Below are 18703 nucleotides of genomic sequence, written 5' to 3'. Positions count from 1 at the left end.
TGTGGAGTTCAGTTCTCAGAATTATCCAGACAGCATACTGAGAATTCTAGGAGTTAACGCTACACATCTGGAAATTCCCTCACTGAGAAATGCTGTCTTAAATCACCAAAAAAAGGTACAGCTGCTAGTTCTGCTGAGTTCAAAGGTTAAATTTCAACAATACCTGTTCATCACTTCTGTGATAATCATTATCTTCTTCCTGTTTCTCTTCTGATGTTTCTTTGTTTGTGCTCTCATCTGCTTTAGTTTCCCCTTATGACAAAAGCATAGAGCATCTGTTATGAACTGGAAGACTCCAAAGATACAAACATTTACATGAAACAAAATTACATCAAGATCAACAACTTTTTTCAGAATGAAGCCTGTTGGTCCTGCAGAAGTCAAATCTCTTCAAATCTCAAATTTCTGTAGTACTGGCATTGTATTTTGACAAGTTGTGCTGCAATAGCACTTAGCAAATTCTATCCTAAAATATATTTTTATATTTTATAAAATATAAAATATTTTATATATTTTATATTTCACTCTGAGAGCGGGCAACTAAATTTCATTTTTGATGTGTACCGTTGTGCCCACAGTAAAAAAATGACAATAAAGGTTATCTTATCTTATCTATTTGCAATCTATTTTAGCATTGAGAAATCTACTGTCAGTTAGTCAGTCAGTCTGTCTGCCTGTCTGTCTATCTATTCAATTTATATAGCTGACTATCTCACATATATAACTTTGTGCTGCTCAACGTTAAAACACAAAAAAACCAACACAACTGTTTAAAGTCTGACCCTGTCATTCAATTGTAGCTGAAGAAGCTCAATCAATTTATAACAAAGTAAAAATAAAGAATTCTACAGCCAGCAAGCCATCTGTACTACACACCTTCCTAAAATAATGCTTGTAGAGACAAAATGACCACATAGTATTTGAGACAAAGTGGCCCTCTGCATTTATTTTATTTTATTTTATTTTTATATCTCATATCCAACGAATCTGGGTGCCTTATCCTTGTAGAGTGGCAAAATCTTCCGTAGCGATGCGATGCTCTGTGATGAATACAATTCTGTCACTGGTGCAGCAATAAACAGTCTCCCAGCGCAGCCAAGTCTAGCATTTACTATTGTATCTGCCACAGAATTAGCAGCATGATCTTTCCTAGGAACTGCCCTCAAAAGAAGCTGCTGCCATAAGACTTACCTAACCGCCTTAGCACATAAAAAGGCAAACATTTTTGGGATGTTATTAAATGCAGCAAGCTCACGGGAGTTATTTGATCATCAGGTTTCTTACTTTGGAACTGTTTAATTGACAATAACAACCAGTTTGCAGAGGACTGTGAAGACTTTAAAGTAGGATTAATGTCCTAGATCAGCAGAGGGCAACCTATTGGCCAGAAGTCTCAACATTTCTAGCCCTTTCCTAAATCCCAAAGTAAATGGGATGGAAAATTTAAGACCTTCTTTATTTTGTTATTATTTTTTTCTTTACTTTTATTATTTATTTTAGCAATTTAAGAAGCATTTTACTCCTTTAACCGTGCACAAAGCTACAAAAAAAAATATCAGTGCGGCCCTATCTACATCAGTGATTTCTTAATGAAACTACTTTGTCCCACAGTGACACACGCAGAACTTTGCAGACTATCAAATCTTGCAAGAGCCTTTCTTCCTGCATGAGATTTTGGATCTTAATGTTTACATTTACACAATTGTTTATCTATTTCTTAGTGCCCATAACTATGTGTGAAATCGTGAAATGGTTTCTGGCAATGAAAAATGGTTGCTAAACCCTGTCCTACAACAGAAGTTCTCAACTTTTTCGTTCTAGTGGGAGTAAATGGAATTTTGCTTTGGTCAAACTGATACAGGATAGCCACCATTTATGGGTACCCATAAGTCTAAACAGAGAGGCTATATATGCGCAAATAATGGGGCCAGTTCAACAATTCTGGGACTAAATGGGCCATTCCAAATCTTGGAGAGAAATCCAGCTGTGAAGATCTTGTTGCAAACACATCGATCAGAAAATTAGTGAATTTTCAGCTTTCCAGTCAAGTACTCACAGCAAAGCACTAATTTATTCAAGAAATTGACAGTTTATATTTCTTTAGCAAGGTTGTGATAAATGTACTATATGAAACTAATCTAGTTAAACAAAGAGCAAACAATTTCCTTTGGCAAACACAGTAATTATCCTGAAAAGAACAAGCACATGCATTTCTATTTACCATTACGGTGAGAATCTAAATGCTGCTTGGCTGAGCACGTCTCCCCTTTGATGTCACCTGGTACTTCCATGCCCAATTTGTGGTAGAATTCCCTCTGCTTCTTCATTTCCGCTGTTTAACATTTTAAAATAGTGTCTTTAGCTAAAAACATGGACTTCATCAACTCAAGCAAACAATGTATTCCTCTCCCTTGTTTAGAACATGTAACAAGAGCCCCCTCTAACGTTCAAATGCTTTTTTTGTGGCCAGCTCATAACACAACTGGACAAATCTCAGGATTTTAAGAACATCCCATACAATGCAATACTACTTTTCAAGTGTTACCCAATACTGTTCTCTCACTTGTCTACTTGTACAATAACATTTGGCAAAAATTAGAATCCAGAGAACAAGCTAATTTTTGTTTTATAACATTGACTTATGCATTCATCTTTTTGAATTTTCCCCTCCTATTTACATACATCAGAAAAGTGTATTCTCCAACCACAGAGAGTCTAACAACTGGAAGTTAACTTCTTACATTAGTCTTCTCTCAAAGTAACATTGGATTTATCAACAATATGATCCCAACTGTTATTTTATAATATAATTTTCAGTTAAAAAAAACCTAATTATGGTATTTATAGTCCATCTATCATAGATACAAAATATAATAAGTAAATGTAAAATTGGACACCGTAATTGCTTCTATACTATCAAATTACCTCTGTATTCATTTTGTGTTTATAAGCATGAAGAACTTTGGGAGATGCCAATATTCCTTCAGATTTAGAAAATGCCCTGGGAAGTGCCAGGAATGTTAAAATTTTAAAACCTGTTTCTGGCAATTGCTTCTACTATTTTTTTAGAAAAGGATCTTTTTGAGTCATATGACTAAAATCTTATTTGAATTATATGACTCAAAAAGGACCTTTTTGAGTTACACGGCTAAAGTGGGGATACAACCATTTACTGAAGATACTTTAACTTTTTACTGATTAATGTTGAGCATAGCTGCCTCTTTATTCCTCTTCATATCTTGTAAACCATGATATGATGGTTTACCTTGAGCCTTGAAAACCCATCTATTCCATGCGGCCGGCCTGGCGTAGTTTTGATTGGGCTTTGCTAGGGGTTTTATATGGGGTATTTTAGAGCAGGCTTTTTATTCAATATTTATTGTGATTTTTATTATTGCCTGTTCACCGCCCTGAGTCCCGTAAGGGAGATAGGGCAGTATATAAATTTATTGGGAACGGAAGTCTATACATATCTGGTGGATATCCAGGTTGGAAAAGGCTTCTGTGATTATTATTTTTTTTCAATCTTGAGGATTCTGCCATCACATTTAAAAAATAAAACTTTTGCTGTGGGCTCCCATGTAATGTGTGGCCGTCCTTGCTTTGCCAAAGCAAGCAAGGAAAAGCAAAGCAACAGTAAATGGCACCACTTCCTGCAACCTTTTGACAGTTTGAACCGTGTCTCCCAAGCATCATATGGAGGGGATTTATTCACATATATGAATGTCTTTTGAACAGTTTACTGTTGACTTACCTTCTTGAAGACCTGGAACAAGCTTGTAAACAATATCTTGCATTGTTCTGTCATGACTGACAAGACAAAAAATTAGAAATTAAAATGGCTACTGCAAATACCTATAAGAAACCTTTATATATTTACACCACTAGGATAGCTGAAAAATATCCTCTTCCTTTGGGCACAAATGAAAGGGAAACTAAAGAAAGAAAGAAAGAAAAAGGGAGGGGGGAGTTCCTATACCATTTTCATTCTGCTGAAACACAATGGACAAAATCCACTCATGGCCACAGCACACCCTTTTCCCAATTCATGGTTTAGAAAAGGTACATCCAACAGATTTCTGCGTGTATTTTTTTTTTTTTTTAACCCCATACGTACCCAATATACTGGAGAGGGTGACTCTGGTGTATTACTATCCTGCATGTGGGACAGGTATTATTTTCTTCCAAATATTTTACCAAGCAACTCCTGCAAACTGTTTTACAAAAAAATATATGTATCAGTTAAAATGATTGCAAGAAAATATTTTTGTTTATCTGCGAATAACATTTTAAACTCCGGACGTAATTCAACTTGTATAACTTCAGGAAGCAAACTTAAACAATGTCACTATTTCATAGTTGTGAATGCAGAAAAAGCAGTTGCATTCACAGCCCAGTTTTAACGAACACAGAACCTGCTTAAAAAAAAAAGTGCTTGTAGTCTAATGAACATTTTATAGGGAGTATTTTTCCTTCCTGAATAAATTTAGTGTACCCCAAATTTGCATCTGAAAAATGCCAATATAAAGGTTTCGGATATAAAATCTATGTCTTTGTTCTTGTTATTGGAGATATGTAAAATTGTAATCAATTTAAACATTGCTGGGTCATTTCAACACAAAATAAATAGTTACTGTACTCTGAAGCAGACTTTTTGTTAAGAAAAAGGAGTATTATTTAGTATTTATAGTAAAAGATCTTTAGTCTTACTTAAAAATAAACCCTGAAATATATGCAACAGCATGGCATAATTGGTTGTTGACTGTCGGTATACTTGCCACCAAGCTTATTCTGAAGCTAGAGATGGCTGTTGCAAAGTGAAACTTCCTCAGTAATAATTCAATTAACATTTCGCTGTAACCTCTTGAAAAGCAACAATACCAAAGACTAAAAGCTGCAGTTAAACAGTGCCATCTACTTTTCATATATGAAGATACACACAGTAGGATATAAATGAGCAAACTTGTGATAGTGTTTACAGAACAGAGAAAAAAACATTCCCTTTAGAGGAAAACTTGGAAAAAAAGTGGGTAAATCTATACACTTATATACTAGCCTTCCAGAAGACCTTGAAGATCTGGTTTTGTGCCTAAGCCTGCAGCCACAGCCACGTGAGGTAGCCTATTCCTATTCCTACTTCCTAGTCCTACTCCTTTGAAGCCTCCCTGAAAAATGTGTGCTGTTAACACATTTGGTCATCCCCTGAACAATAGCTTATAGCTGGCCAATCCTTTCAATCCAGAAGCATCCAAAGCGTAGTGAGGTGCTCATATGTATGTATGTATGTATGTATGTATGTATGTATGTATGTATGTATGAATGTATGTATTACCAATAAAGGAGAATATCTGTAGCTCAGGATTGAAATGAGAAGTCATTGGTGCTCTCTGAGCTTGCTTTTTTTCTTGCAGACGTTTCATTATCCAAACTAGGTAACATCATCAGTGCTAGTGTTAGCACTGATGATGTTACCTAGTTTGGGTAATGAAATGTTAGCAAGAAAAAAAGCAAACTCAGAGAGTATTGTATGTATGTATGTATGTATGTATATATGTATGTATGTTGTATATCACCCGGAATCATGTATGTGAGATGAGGCCATCAATCAAACAAATATATAAAGCATTATTATCATTATTATATGTGGGTAATCTACATTTAGTTTAGTTTAGTCTAAGATCGGGAGAAAATTAAGAATTCAAATCCTAACCAAGGACCTAAGAATTATTAAGATAGCATCTAAGAATGTAGGCAGTTCCAAGCAGAGGTTTTTTTTTGTTAAATTATGGTGTTCAAGTTCGATAAATTCAATATTTTCAGATATCAAGGAAGTTGTCTAGGTATTGCTTTGAGAGCTCCAATCACAATTGATATAAGAAATGATTTCTTTTTCCATAAACATTCAACTTAAATCTGCAAGTCTCGGTAATTTGTAATTTTTTTCCAGTTGTTTTTCCTCAGTCCTAGCATTACCTGGTATCAATGAACCAGACTGTCTTCTATTCAATAACTATCATATAAGGCATGTTATGAACAAAATACCTGTCTGTTTGGATCTTAGCATCCCATAAGATCTTAACCTGCTCATTTTCCTAACTGGATGATTCCAGTAGTTTTTACTACATTCAAATCCAAACCTCTGGTAAAATTTCCAATGAATAATCTTGGCAACTTGATCATGAACCTGCTTGTAAACAGTTTGTGACATTTTGCTACTGATACTGATCAAATGGTCAATTGTTTCATCCTTTTCACTAGAAAGGCAACATTTGCTGTTGTCTGTTACATGTTGAATTTTCACCTTCTTCTGACCCACAGGCCCTATTTACAGTCACATACGCCCTAGTCACCTTCCACCTTGACTGCTGCAATGAGTTCTAGATAGGGCTGCCCTTGAAAAGTAACCAGAAGCTTCAACTGGTTCAAAATGTAGTGACCCACATTATTTATTCTAGATTTGCACACGTGTCATCTCTCCTGCAGGAGCTAGATTGGCTGATGATTTACTTCCAGGTCCAATTCAAGAGGCTGATTATCACCTTTACAGCCCTACAGGGGGGCAGGTTATTTGAAAGACCATCTTTTCCCAGTTACATCTACCCAACCCACCAGAGAGGGGAGGCAGGGTATGTTATGGCTCCCCTCTCCTCAGAAGGCCCATCTAGGAGGCTCTTCTCCATTGCAGTTTCTTATCCTGTGGAATATCATCCCTGCAGAATAAGATTGTCTCCCACCTTAACACTCCTTCAAAAGGCCCTGAAGACATGGGTTTGCCAGCACGCATGGGGAACCCCAGGGTGATATGGAGCCCATTAAGTGGTTGAGTTGATAATTGTTGCCGGGGAGAGGGGAGGGATTTATTGTTTTTTTTTTAATTGGGATTTTATTTCTGTATGTCATCTGGAGTCATCATGAACGAGTTAGGCTGCCGTATAAATTTTCTAAATAATTAGTTGTGCACTCGAGGAGGCAGAAGAGAAGCCACTGGAAGAAACTTTTTGGTTTTGGAAGCACTGAATAATGGCAATAAAGTCTATGAAGATGAGATTCATTTTATTTGATCCATTCTTTCGGTTTACAGAAAAGGAGGGTCTTTAATATGCCACCATTTTCATAAAAACCCCAGTACGAAAAATAAAAACTAGAAAAAGCAAAGAAAGGTTAGAACTTAGGAATAGTAGGTGATTAAATGCAGTGCAGCCACCTGAGCTAAAGAAGTTTACTGTAAGCCTCTCAGCTTTTTGACCATAATTACAGATTACATAATTCTCATTAGCTACCCTGCGACCTGTCAAGACACCCCAGCACCCCAAATTAGATCTGTCATCTTGTTAAACAAAGCCATAATTGGGTCTACCAATCTGGCAAATATTGTTTTAACTAAATCAATTTATTTGTTATTTCTAATCTCCTTTCAGCAAAATTCTCTTCATTGTATTAGCTACAGATCTGCACATTCAGTTCAAAGGGGAGAAAGGAAAAACATGATGCCTTCTCAGCAGCAGTTAGAAACGTAATATGATCTGCAATATCATATTGCATCACAACTTTTACCTCACACTCTTTAGTAAAAGCTCCCTTTTCAGCATTCCTAGGTATGTACCCAAAAGATTCATTACCTACTGTTTTAAGTAAAAAAAAGTTCAGAACATTAAGTAAAAAAAGTTCAGAAAATATATGATGCCCCATATTTACATCCTCTCCTAGATGAATAAGTAAGAGGTCTTAACAGTTCAGAGCAGAGAATTTTTACTGTTATGTTCTTATCTCTAGAAAGATAATAAGGTGCCTAAGTTTCTTCTGCAAGAGCAGAACTATTCGTCCCCATTCCTTACATAATCAGCTTTCATTCACTTGCCTCTCAGGGAATTATACAACATCCCAATATTATGGGATTAATTTAGAGAAGACCTTTTCAGGTATTGATAGAACTGCACAATTGGCTCACATTGGTTGCCGCATAATATGGTAGAATACAACCTTTTCAACCTGGTTGGTTCACTAAATGTATAGTAGGGTGAAGCAGAACAGGGCTGAGAGTGGACACTTTTTAGGCAAAGCAAGGGTGGGAATTTTTAAAATAATGAAGATTTCATACAGAAGTAGGCAGGCTGTTACTCCATGAAAAAGCACAAACAATTTACTTGAGAGGGGAAGCTATTCGGAAGGAAGGAAGGAAGGAAGGAAGGAAGGAAGGAAGGAAGGAAGGAAGGAAGGAAGGAAGGAAGGAAGGAAGGAAGGAAGGAAGGAAGGAAATCTAATCCTGTCAACTAGTGTAATTCAGAGCTCTCTGAATTTCTTAGTAATGGCACAGGAATGCAATTTAAAAAAAAGATTCACATCTGAATAAACAATTTGAAATTAAGAGGTAACTTAACAAACATTAGCCATTCAAATAAAAATCAAAGCTAAATAATTATGTTTACATCGAAGTAAATCTAAATTCACAATACACAGTAATTATCATACTCACAGGTATGCAAGCATTCCGTTACAGTGGTAGCATCAATAAGATAACCATTGCAAAGGCGGCAAGTTATATGGGCATTGATGTCCCAAAGTTTAATTTTTCTTGTCAGCATCTTTGGTGTCTGTAAGAAAATGAGGCAGGTATTTGAGATATGTCTATTGCTTTTAAAATATCTGACCCTCATAATAAGCCTTGAATGCAGGGGGGAAAAATGAAAACAATCTAACAGCTTTCTTCTCCAAACAACCTTATTTGGAAAAAAAAAATAAGCCTGGTTTAAGAATAATGCATAATCATAAAGCTAAAGACTGCAGAAACTGTTGTTCTGGGCTTTGCATTGCAAGATTTATGGCATTCCATAGTATAAACTTTAATCAGCCTACTTTTCAGGAACAGTAAGTAAGGGGAATATATCTGTTTTATCTGTAATCTATATTCCGGAAAATGCTTAGCTCTTTAAAAAATCTATAGTTTTCTAAAACATATTAGTAATTGTAAGAAAAAGCAAACTCTAGCCAACATATCTTTTCAGATGATTAATTTTTAGAAGAATATACATATAAGATAAATGTACAGCATTTTAGGAAAATAAAGTAGTGTTGCCTGCTTAAATATGTTTAGGAGTCCCCTACCCACTTTTAAACTATAGATAAATATGCATCATAAAGTAGTTTTCATAAATTGGAAAACAAGTGCAGAATAAGCACTGAATTATATTTGAACGTTATAAAGCATAGCTCCTTCGCTTTTAGAAAATATTTCAATAGAACTTGGTTTCTGAAAAAGAAATTACTATATGTAGCATATAAAATTTTAAGGAAAGCCATGGAAAAACTTTTGTATTTGGTTTTTTCAGTTTTCCCACATTATTTGGGAAAGTCTTCACCTGATAGACAATTAAAAAATAAATAACAGATGGCTGCACACTAACTACAGAACTTTTTGCGTCTTTAGTTTTAAGTGCACTGTTCCGTATGATTTTAACTATCTCCTTTCCGACTTGCGATTTCCCTGTTGTTTTAAAATCTATAAATAGCTTTAAAATTTGAAGTTGCTAGTTACCCTGGGACCCCTTCTGGATGAAAAGGTAATTTAGAAATTCCTATATAAATGTTTTTGAAAAACCTTCACATCGATCAGATATAACATAAAAACATCTGCTTTTATTTTCTCACTGGGAAAAAACCGCACCAGAGGAAACGAAATAGAGTACTAAATAATAAAGACAGGAGGGAAGTATTTTTACCATCTGCTGCAATGAATTTATGCACGGCAGGTGTCACCAAACTAAGATGCTTTCAATAAAAATTGCTGAGACATTTTGGCTGAAAAGTTATCAATTGTTGTAATTTAGCCTTATAATTTGATTGAAATTAAGACAGTCAATATGTTTATGACCTTATTTTTTATATTATATGTAGCCGGCTCAATTAGCAGATTTTTTTTCCCCTTCTTTTATTTTATAAGTTACTACAAAGACTTGCGGCTGTTCTCCCCATCCTTATCTTTCTAATTGACTGGCTGGTTGGAGCCTCACCCCAAGAATTGGGACAGGGAGGGATCCTGGAGGAGATTTTTGGGAAATTTAGTCCCCAACAAAGGGAGTTAAATCAGAATGCTGGAGAGGGAGGGGGCCACAGATTCCAGCAGCTCAGAGAGAGAAAGGGAGGGGCAGCATCACAAAAGGCAATTGGAAAAAAAAAAGTTTTAAAAGGACCAAGGGATCAAAAAGAGGAATACTACTACGGGGAAGGAGGCTGGACTCCTTTGGAATGAGAGAGAAATTGTCACCCCAAGGAAGAGCGACTGCTATATCTCAGCCTGGAGAGTGTATCCTAGCTGCCATGAGAGGGGTGACAATCTTATCCCAAGGTAGGATTCTAGATAAGTTGCATCCTTGGTTTGGTGGAACTCCTAGGCCAGGGGTAGGCAACCTTGACTCTTTTATGACTCGTGGACTTCAACTCCCAGAATTCCTGGCTCAAGAATTCTGGGAGTTGAAGTCCACGAGTCATAAAAGAGCCAAGGTTGCCTACCCCTGGCCTAGGCCATTGCCCCTGGCTGGAGGGGTGGACTCCATAGGCCTCTCACTGGACTACACAGGCAACAGAATTGGTGAGGAGCCATTTGGCCAGTCTTTGGGACCTATTTGGGTGTTTTAACTGAACTGAGGCTTGGACCATTATGCTGGCCGTTACTGAGCCACACGAGAGGCGCTGAGACATTTTTAGTTTGAGCAACGTTGCTCACCGTAAGGTTTAACATTTTAAACTATTGTGCTGTTTAATCTGATTTTATCTTAAGGGCCACCATTTTAATGTGTTTGTTGTGTCATTGTTGTGTATCTACTGCACTGATGCTTGTTATTATTATCTGTAGTTGTTGCTTAATTTGATTTTATTTTAAGGGCTACTATTTTAACAGGCTTGTTGTGTTAACATTGATGTGTATTGCCCTGGTGCTTATTGTTACCTGTAATTGCCGTTTAATTTGATTATTTTAATTAAAGCCCATAACTCTCTTCCACGTGGGCTGGTGTGCTTGGGCCAGGTGGGCTGGTCACGTGGGGAAAGGGATAGAAGGGCCCGATTGTTAGCACCCCCTTTGGGGGAAATGCTACATATATTTACATCATCCCTTCTTTTTTATCAAATGCATATTTAAAGATTTAGCTAACAGAATCAAGAACCAAGTTTGAGTAGAAAAATGCAAAATTTTCAAGTGCTTTCCTTTCCTTTTTCATTCCCCCTTCTTCTTCTTCCCTTCTTCAAAATGCTAATTTATTTTAAATAAAAATGTGCACTCATCAAGCAAAGACATTTTTATGTTAAAATTCTCAAGGAATTCTGCATAAATCGGGGCCCAAATCATAGGATTTTTAATATATCTGATAGAATATAAATATAATAGCTAACAAAAAAGTGTCTTCTATTTCTATCTTCTTTTCTCCAGGATCAGCCAAATGTTTATACTGTATAACAAGATTTAATCATTATCATTCCCTCAGCAGCTAATGTTACAGATTAATTACCCATTGTGTAAGGAAGTAAACAAAATGCAAAGTACAATGAAAAATATTTTCAAAAATCCACAATAAGTAAACAGTGTACCATAGATATGGGATATCCAAAGCCCAGAGATAAAAACGGAACAAGTTAACCTAATCCTCAAGGAATATAACTTAATCCCAGCTAATCTATGAAAACAGAAAATTCAGTTGTTTTAGGAGAAGCAAGGCATGAGTTAAATTTGGACTAGAAACCGTAATGGAATCAATCTGCAACCAGGACTATAGTATTTAATAATTCAACTGTCAGAGAATTTATAATTTCCAATCTCCACGCTAGTCTGTTGCTGAATTGTTTGGTATCTTAAAAACTAAACCCTCTCCAATACTGTTTCTTTGAAAAATGGTGTCTTCTGTTGAGCAGGTGGGAAGTGATTCTTAATGAAAAATGGCACCAAGAAAATACTGCATTTGAAAGTTCATTATATCTGAAACTGTAAACAAGCATGCATGTGTATGGACTTATATTTTATATGAAGTTATTAATGGTACTGACACAGGTGCACAAAGAAGACTATGTTGGCTCATACCAAAGAGCTATTGAAACAGCATTCTGTCAATCAAATGCCAACAGGAAACAGAGCAGCAGAACGTGATCACAACACCATGCATGTTCCCATGACTTCAATTGAGAGACCTACTGTCTTGCTATTATAGGTGATATATACCCATTTCAAATAGCAGTCACACCCTATCCTGATCAAACTGTAGATACAGGATTCAAGACCATGCATGAAAGGGGGGGGAGAAGAAAACTGAACTTTAGCTCTCCCACAGTTGTACCTGGTTTGGTCCTGAGATACTCTTTCTTCCTTACAATGGGAAGTTTTTAGTTATTTTTCAGCTTGTTTATCGGGAATTGTTGTTGTTATTGTTCCAAAAACAAGATAGTATAAAATTGCACTGCTCACTTTCAGAGAAAGTTAGCCGTCAGTCAACACAACCATTTTCTTTATTTCCTTAGTTTTGCCTTTTACACAATATATATATTTAAAACCTTGCATTTGGCCTAATTTCTCAACTGAGCCAAACAAGCTATTTAAAAAACAACATACACCTACAACATTTTATTGATTTGCATATTTCTGGATAAAATTCTAGTAACTTCCCTCTTTTATTTCTAAATCATGGGGAAGACTCTACTGCAGGGGTCCCCAACCTATGGTCCGCGGCCCGGGATCAGGCCATGGGCTCTTGGCCAGTAGGCCATGGAAATTGCTGGCCAATGCACACATGCATGGATGCACATTTCCCCCCCACTTGCGCTAGCGCCCACGGTGCTGTTTGCGCATGTGCATGGGTGCAAACGGGAATGCTAGCGTGGGACGGGTATCTGCAGCTTGTTTGCGCATGCGCCGCTAGCCCGGGCAATTTTGAAGCTGTTCTCCTTCCCAGAAAGGTTGGAGACCTCTGCTCTGCTGTACTTTTCCATTTTTCACCAATCGTGTAAAGATTGAAATTTTACATGATGCTCGTATGAAAATGAGACAGCAGCAATTATTTTACAAATCTGTGGCTTGCACATTTGTGTAAATGCTGTTATCAAAGTACTATTTTTAAAAGATGAGTGACCAATCCTAAGCTGATAGATCATGTGTTGGTTCACTAATTCCCAAATTATAGCCACAGGAAAGAACATACATTTATTTTGAAAGGTTCTGCAAGCTGAATGCCCACCCACAGAGTTGGTTGTATACCCCACTGCTTTATGAGTCACTCTGTACAACTGGTAGCTTGATGAACTTCCTTTTCAGTTTCTGCAGAAGGCTCCTTTCAGAGGTCTGTCTGCATTCAGCTGAAGGCAGCTGAACTTTTCACTTGATCTGGATGGGGAAATGAAGCAATTTCCCCATGGACTTGTTAAGTATTTCAATTTCCCCCTAGATTTATCAAGTATTTCTTGTTAATGATTACATTATTTTGAATATTGTTCCTCCGATTACTAATGTAACTGCTAAAAAGCTTGCTTGCTAAACTTTGTGCGACGTGTCAAATCATTAGCATAAAAGAGCATTTTGCCACTAACAGGAATTCCCTAATTCCTATTAGCAGGATAAGTGATATGGGAAAATTCAAATATTCTTCTGTGAGTTACGTTTAAATAGGTTTTAGGAGTTCGACTGAAACACTTTCACACATCAAATATTATGATTAAAACAGTGAAATTATTTCTTTTTAGTTTCAACATAGCGATCATGCTGTAGCACTTGAAGCCAATATAAAATCAGCTTATACCTGGCCTGGAAAGAATGGGATGTTCACGTTAGAAATATTATAGCTGTATTTGGTGAAACTGCAGCAATGTTTCATATATATACATACATACACATATACATATCAAAAATAAACATTCCCCAAAGAGAAACACTCTTTAAGTTCTAACTAGATTTCAAAAAGTTTTTGAGCTTTTTTCAGAATACCTGGTATTTTTTTTAAAAAAAAATCAGAACATCTTTGAGATACTTTTACATTTATTTAAAGCAGGTTGTAGAATTCAATCAGGAAAAAAAATCTCTTTACATACTGAAGAAAAATATTATTTTCTCTAAGCATACCTCTTAAAACAGCATTTCGTTTCAGAGTCTGCCATCCAGAGACCTGAAAAGATTAAAAAAACAAGTCTGAAAATGAACACTGTAGCTACTTAGAATACATTGAAAAAATTCAACGGTATCTATTAATAGAAAATTATTAGATGAACAAATATTTGTTTTTAACATGAAAATGATTAATTTCTGCTAGAAATCAGTGTCTATAATCCAGTCTGAATTAAATATGCTAAGTAAAACTGATGCCATTCTTCCTACCACCACAGGGTGACAGAAATGAGAAGACTAATGTTTTTCTATTAAACTTTTGTCAGCTTAAAATTAAGTAGACTTTGGCCTAACTTTGATATCACAAGCTAGTTACTTTGTTATGTAACGTAGAGCATTCAGCAAAACAACTCCCAAGATCTATATGATGCTAGTTCATCCCAATATTTAAAGGTCTAAATATATTTCTTGTATCAAGTTAAATAATTTATATATCCTGCCAAAATGTATTGGCACATTTATATTCCCATTTGTTTTCCCAAGGAAAAAAACACATACAAAACAATCTTAAAACCCAAAATAAGCAAACAACAGCATAGCACTTGACCGCAATTGCTTAAAATGGTTTAAAAGAGGTACTCAAGGGCTAATAAAACTATTAACTAATAATGAGAGTCAGTAATAAATGGGAGGCCCCTAGAAAGGGCTGTTCACTTCTTTCCTGTGTGCGACGGCTGTTTCTGAACAAGTTTAGGGACTAGCTTTAACTTACAACTCCAGTTTGTCAATCTGTTTTGAAAGGCAAAGGGTTGTTTTTTTTCAAACATTGTGTACATTTTCCCTCTTCTCTAGCTCCTGTGCACATAAGTAGCCTTTTGACCAAAATTTCACAAACAAGATCCAAGACCAAGGATGTAAGAAGTATCTTGAGAGGACTTTTCAATGTTTCCTTAATTCTCTGAAAATAAAGCCCTAATCTTCAGAATGAACTTCAACTAAGCACAATTGGTCCCAAATTACACTGAAATACCCGTCAGAATTATCCTTTTTAAATGAAAGAGATTATATGTCTTCAAGGTTTACAAGATTTATTTATTTATTTATTTATTTATTATTTTGATTTATATCCCGCCCTTCTCCCGACGGGACTCACAGAAGATCTTCCTGTTCTGCCTTTCAGCAAAGTCACTGGATATAATATAATAATAATAAAGTTGGAAGGGACCTTGGAAGTCATCTAGTCCAACCTCCTGCTCAACCCTATACCATTTCAGACAAATGGCTGTCCAGTCTCTTCTTAAAAACTTCCAGTGTTGGAGCATTCACAGCTTCTGGAGGCAGGTTGTTCCACTGATTAATTGTTCTAACTGTCAGGAAATGTCTCCTTAGTTCTAAGTTGCTTCTCTCTGGTTAGTTTCCATCCATTGCTTCTTGTCTTGCCTTCAGATGCTTTGGAGAATAGCTTGACTCCCTCTTCTCTGTGGCAACCCCTGAGATATTGGAACACTGCTATCATGTCACCCCTCGTCCTTCTCTTCGTTAAACTAGACATACCCAATTCCAGCAACCGTTCTTTATATGTTTTAGCCTCCAGTCCCCTAATCATCTTTGTTGCTCTTCTCTGTACTCTTTCTAGAGTCTCAACATCTTTTTTACATCCTGGTGACCAAAACTGGATGCAGTATTCCAAGTGTGGCCTTACCAAGGCATTGTAGAGTGGTATTAATACTTCGCGTGATCTTGACTCTATCCCTCTGTTAATGCAGCCTAGCACTGTGTTGGCCTTTTTGGCAGCTGCAGCACACTGCTGGCTCATATTTAAGTGATTGTCCACTATAATCTTACTTACATATACAGGACTTACATATACAGGATATATACAAAAAGGACACAACACGATTAATATTTTTAGTTGGATATCTATTTATCCAACAAAAAGGTACCATTCATGGACTTACATTTTACACTATGTAAATATATACACCTAAAAATATGGGACCAATAATTTTCAAATATCCTCTATCATAAAACAATAATAGAGCTAGGACTGGCTATGGCCCCCTGCTGAAATTATCAAGGTTTAAGGTACTTTACTGTGAAGAAATTGACTGCTGCAGTTCCTTATACAGGTAGTCCTCGACGTACAACCACAATTGAGCCCAAAATTTATGTTGTTACATAAGACATTTGTTAAGTGAGCTTTGCCCCGTTTTATGACCTTTCTTGCCACACTTGTTAAGTGAATCACTGCAGTTGATGAGTTAGTAGCCTAGGTCGCAAAAGGGGATCACATGATCCTGACACACAGCATCGGTCATAAGTACGAACCAGTTGCCAAGCATCTGAATTTTGATCACATGATCATGGGGATGCTGCAAAGATTGTAACTGTGATAAACGGTCATAAAGTCACTTTTTTCAGTGCCGCCGTAACTTTGAATGGTCACTAAATGAACTGTTGTAAGTCGAGGACTACCTCTAGATTGTATCTTTGTTACCATACATCTGTATGTATATATCAATGCACTTTTCAACAGTATGGAAACTACATTTTACCACACTTGGCTGAATCCTTAATAATATTATTTGTAAAAGCTATTAAAAATGAATCCTAGTCATTCTAATACGACTAGTAAGCTGATTCTGTGATAAATATTTGGTTTAGTTCACATGGTTGATGGGTGTTACATACATGCACAGAGAGAGAGATACACACACAAAGTCACCTACAAATAAAGTAGTGGTTAAAAGTTCATGTACTTTTGCCACACATTTTTCTCAATAAAAAAATGAATAGATATAATGTTTTGCTCATTTTTTTAGTTCTCTTTATCTTGCTTTAAGACTTGTGTAGAGAACAAATCACATTTTAGGTCATATTTATACAGAAACACTGACAAATTTGTAAGCACCTCTGAAGTGTGTGTGTGCGTGTTAACAAATGTTTTGACTAAACTATCACAAATGACCAATTAAGCATCATTTATTCAAAGACAACCATTATTATATAATCATGTACCATTTCACCTTCCTCTCAGCATCCTTTAGTGAACAGATGGTGCCAAAGGAATGGATCAGAACTTCCTGGCTAATTAAGTGGGTTAAGGAAGTCTAGCCTCATTTGCCTGCAAAGAGGATAAACACAGTGGGAGGGGAGAAGACTGAAATCAACTTCCCCCTCGTCCTATTATCTATCACTCAACCTAAGTAAGCTGGTGACCACACCCAGCAGTGCTTACTTTTTGGATGGAAAAAAGAAACAAGCTCATGTCCAAAATGGAAATGATGGGCAAAGTTCAACACATCATGTCATCCCCAAAACTAACTGGAAAACAATTCTACGAAAACACTGGAATCTTTTGATACTCAAAAACAGGGCTACTAATTTTGGGGACAAATGAGTACAAAGCTAAAGTCAAAGATGTTTACTGTGCTACATACAACTAGAGTTCTGATTCTAGTGATATAACTAACATAAAGCTAGAAACAAATTTCAATGAAATATTGGTAATGGGGAGATAGATAGATAGATAGATAGATAGATAGATAGATAGATGGATGGATGGATGGATGGATGGATGGATGGATGGATGGATGGATGGATGGATGGATGGATGGATAGGGAGGGAGGGAGGGAGGGAGGGAGGGAGGGAGGGAGAGAGAGAGAGGGGGGGGGGCAGGCAGGCAGGCACCTGCATTCCACCACAACTTCAATCTCTCCTACAGGTTACTAAGGTGTGAACACTGCTCATAAAATCTTTTAAAGATGAAACTGTGGCATGTTAAAAAAAAGTGCTTCATGTGCCAATATCAACTTCCTCTTAGAAATATTGCAGTTTCTGAGGATTTCAGAGACATTGCTCCATCCATTTAAGCTTTTTGCAAATCTACGAGAACTCTTTCATCAGCAGCAATTCACTCAATAATACAAGCAGCTTTATGAAGACAGCAGTGGCTCTGGCAAATTTAAGCTCTTTTGCGAGAGCATTCTTTTCTGTGCCAGCAATAAAAATTAAAAAAAAAAGTGACAGGTTAAGATGAAAAGTAAACTCTATCACAAATTCAGGAGCAGAGTTAGCTTTCTTTTACACCAGGAATGCATACAATGTCCTGGTGATCTCCCATTCAAGTACTATCCAAGTTTGAACCTGCTTAACTTTTTGAGATCAGCTAAAGTTCACGAAGCACTGCCACATACATGTTGGGATTACACAGAGAGTCCACAGTTTTGGATATTTTTAAAAAACATGGCATAATGAGAAAATAATCACATTAAATGGTTTTGATTAAAGTTTAATTAAATTTAAATTTAATATTTTATTCTGGTTACACTCACTACAACTTTTTCTCTGACCCTATTTCTTCTTGGCAATGCAGCTCCTGGTAAGGCATTGAATAGCCCTTGGCCTAAAAAGCTACCGTATTTATCGACGTATAACACGCACTTTTTCCCCCTGAAAATAGGGGGCAAATGATGTGTGCGTGTTATACGCCGATATACGGCCAGCCCGGGTAAATTCGGCCATATTCTTCAATACGGGCCGGCCCCAGCAGTTCCCCTCTCCTCTTTGTGTGTGTGTGTGTGTTTGTCTCTCTCTCTCTCAATTCTCCCCCACCCCAAAAGCGGGGA

The 18703-nt window shown here is 36.6% G+C and overlaps 1 protein-coding gene across 1 annotated transcript in view; it reads right to left on the bottom strand.

Annotated features, from left to right (window-relative positions):
• PCGF3 (polycomb group ring finger 3) overlaps window positions 1–14130 on the bottom strand; it is a 20076-nt gene extending 5946 nt beyond the window's left edge. The window contains exons 1-6 of the mRNA XM_015820882.1: window positions 14093–14130; window positions 8474–8591; window positions 4118–4214; window positions 3755–3810; window positions 2222–2332; window positions 164–252 (exon numbers count right to left, since the gene is read on the bottom strand). Coding sequence (XP_015676368.1) covers window positions 164–252; window positions 2222–2332; window positions 3755–3810; window positions 4118–4214; window positions 8474–8582 — 462 coding nt within the window. The 5' untranslated portion in view covers window positions 8583–8591; window positions 14093–14130. The remainder of the gene's footprint in view (window positions 1–163; window positions 253–2221; window positions 2333–3754; window positions 3811–4117; window positions 4215–8473; window positions 8592–14092) is intronic.
• Between the last annotated feature and the right edge of the window lie 4573 nt (window positions 14131–18703).

The sequence above is a fragment of the Protobothrops mucrosquamatus genome, unplaced genomic scaffold (assembly GCF_001527695.2).
Source record: "Protobothrops mucrosquamatus isolate PMUCROS unplaced genomic scaffold, P.Mucros_1.0 scaffold1199, whole genome shotgun sequence".
In the NCBI taxonomy this organism is placed as follows: domain Eukaryota; kingdom Metazoa; phylum Chordata; class Lepidosauria; order Squamata; family Viperidae; genus Protobothrops; species Protobothrops mucrosquamatus.
Note: the sequence above shows the minus strand (reverse complement) of the source record. Positions and strands in the feature narration are given on the sequence as shown.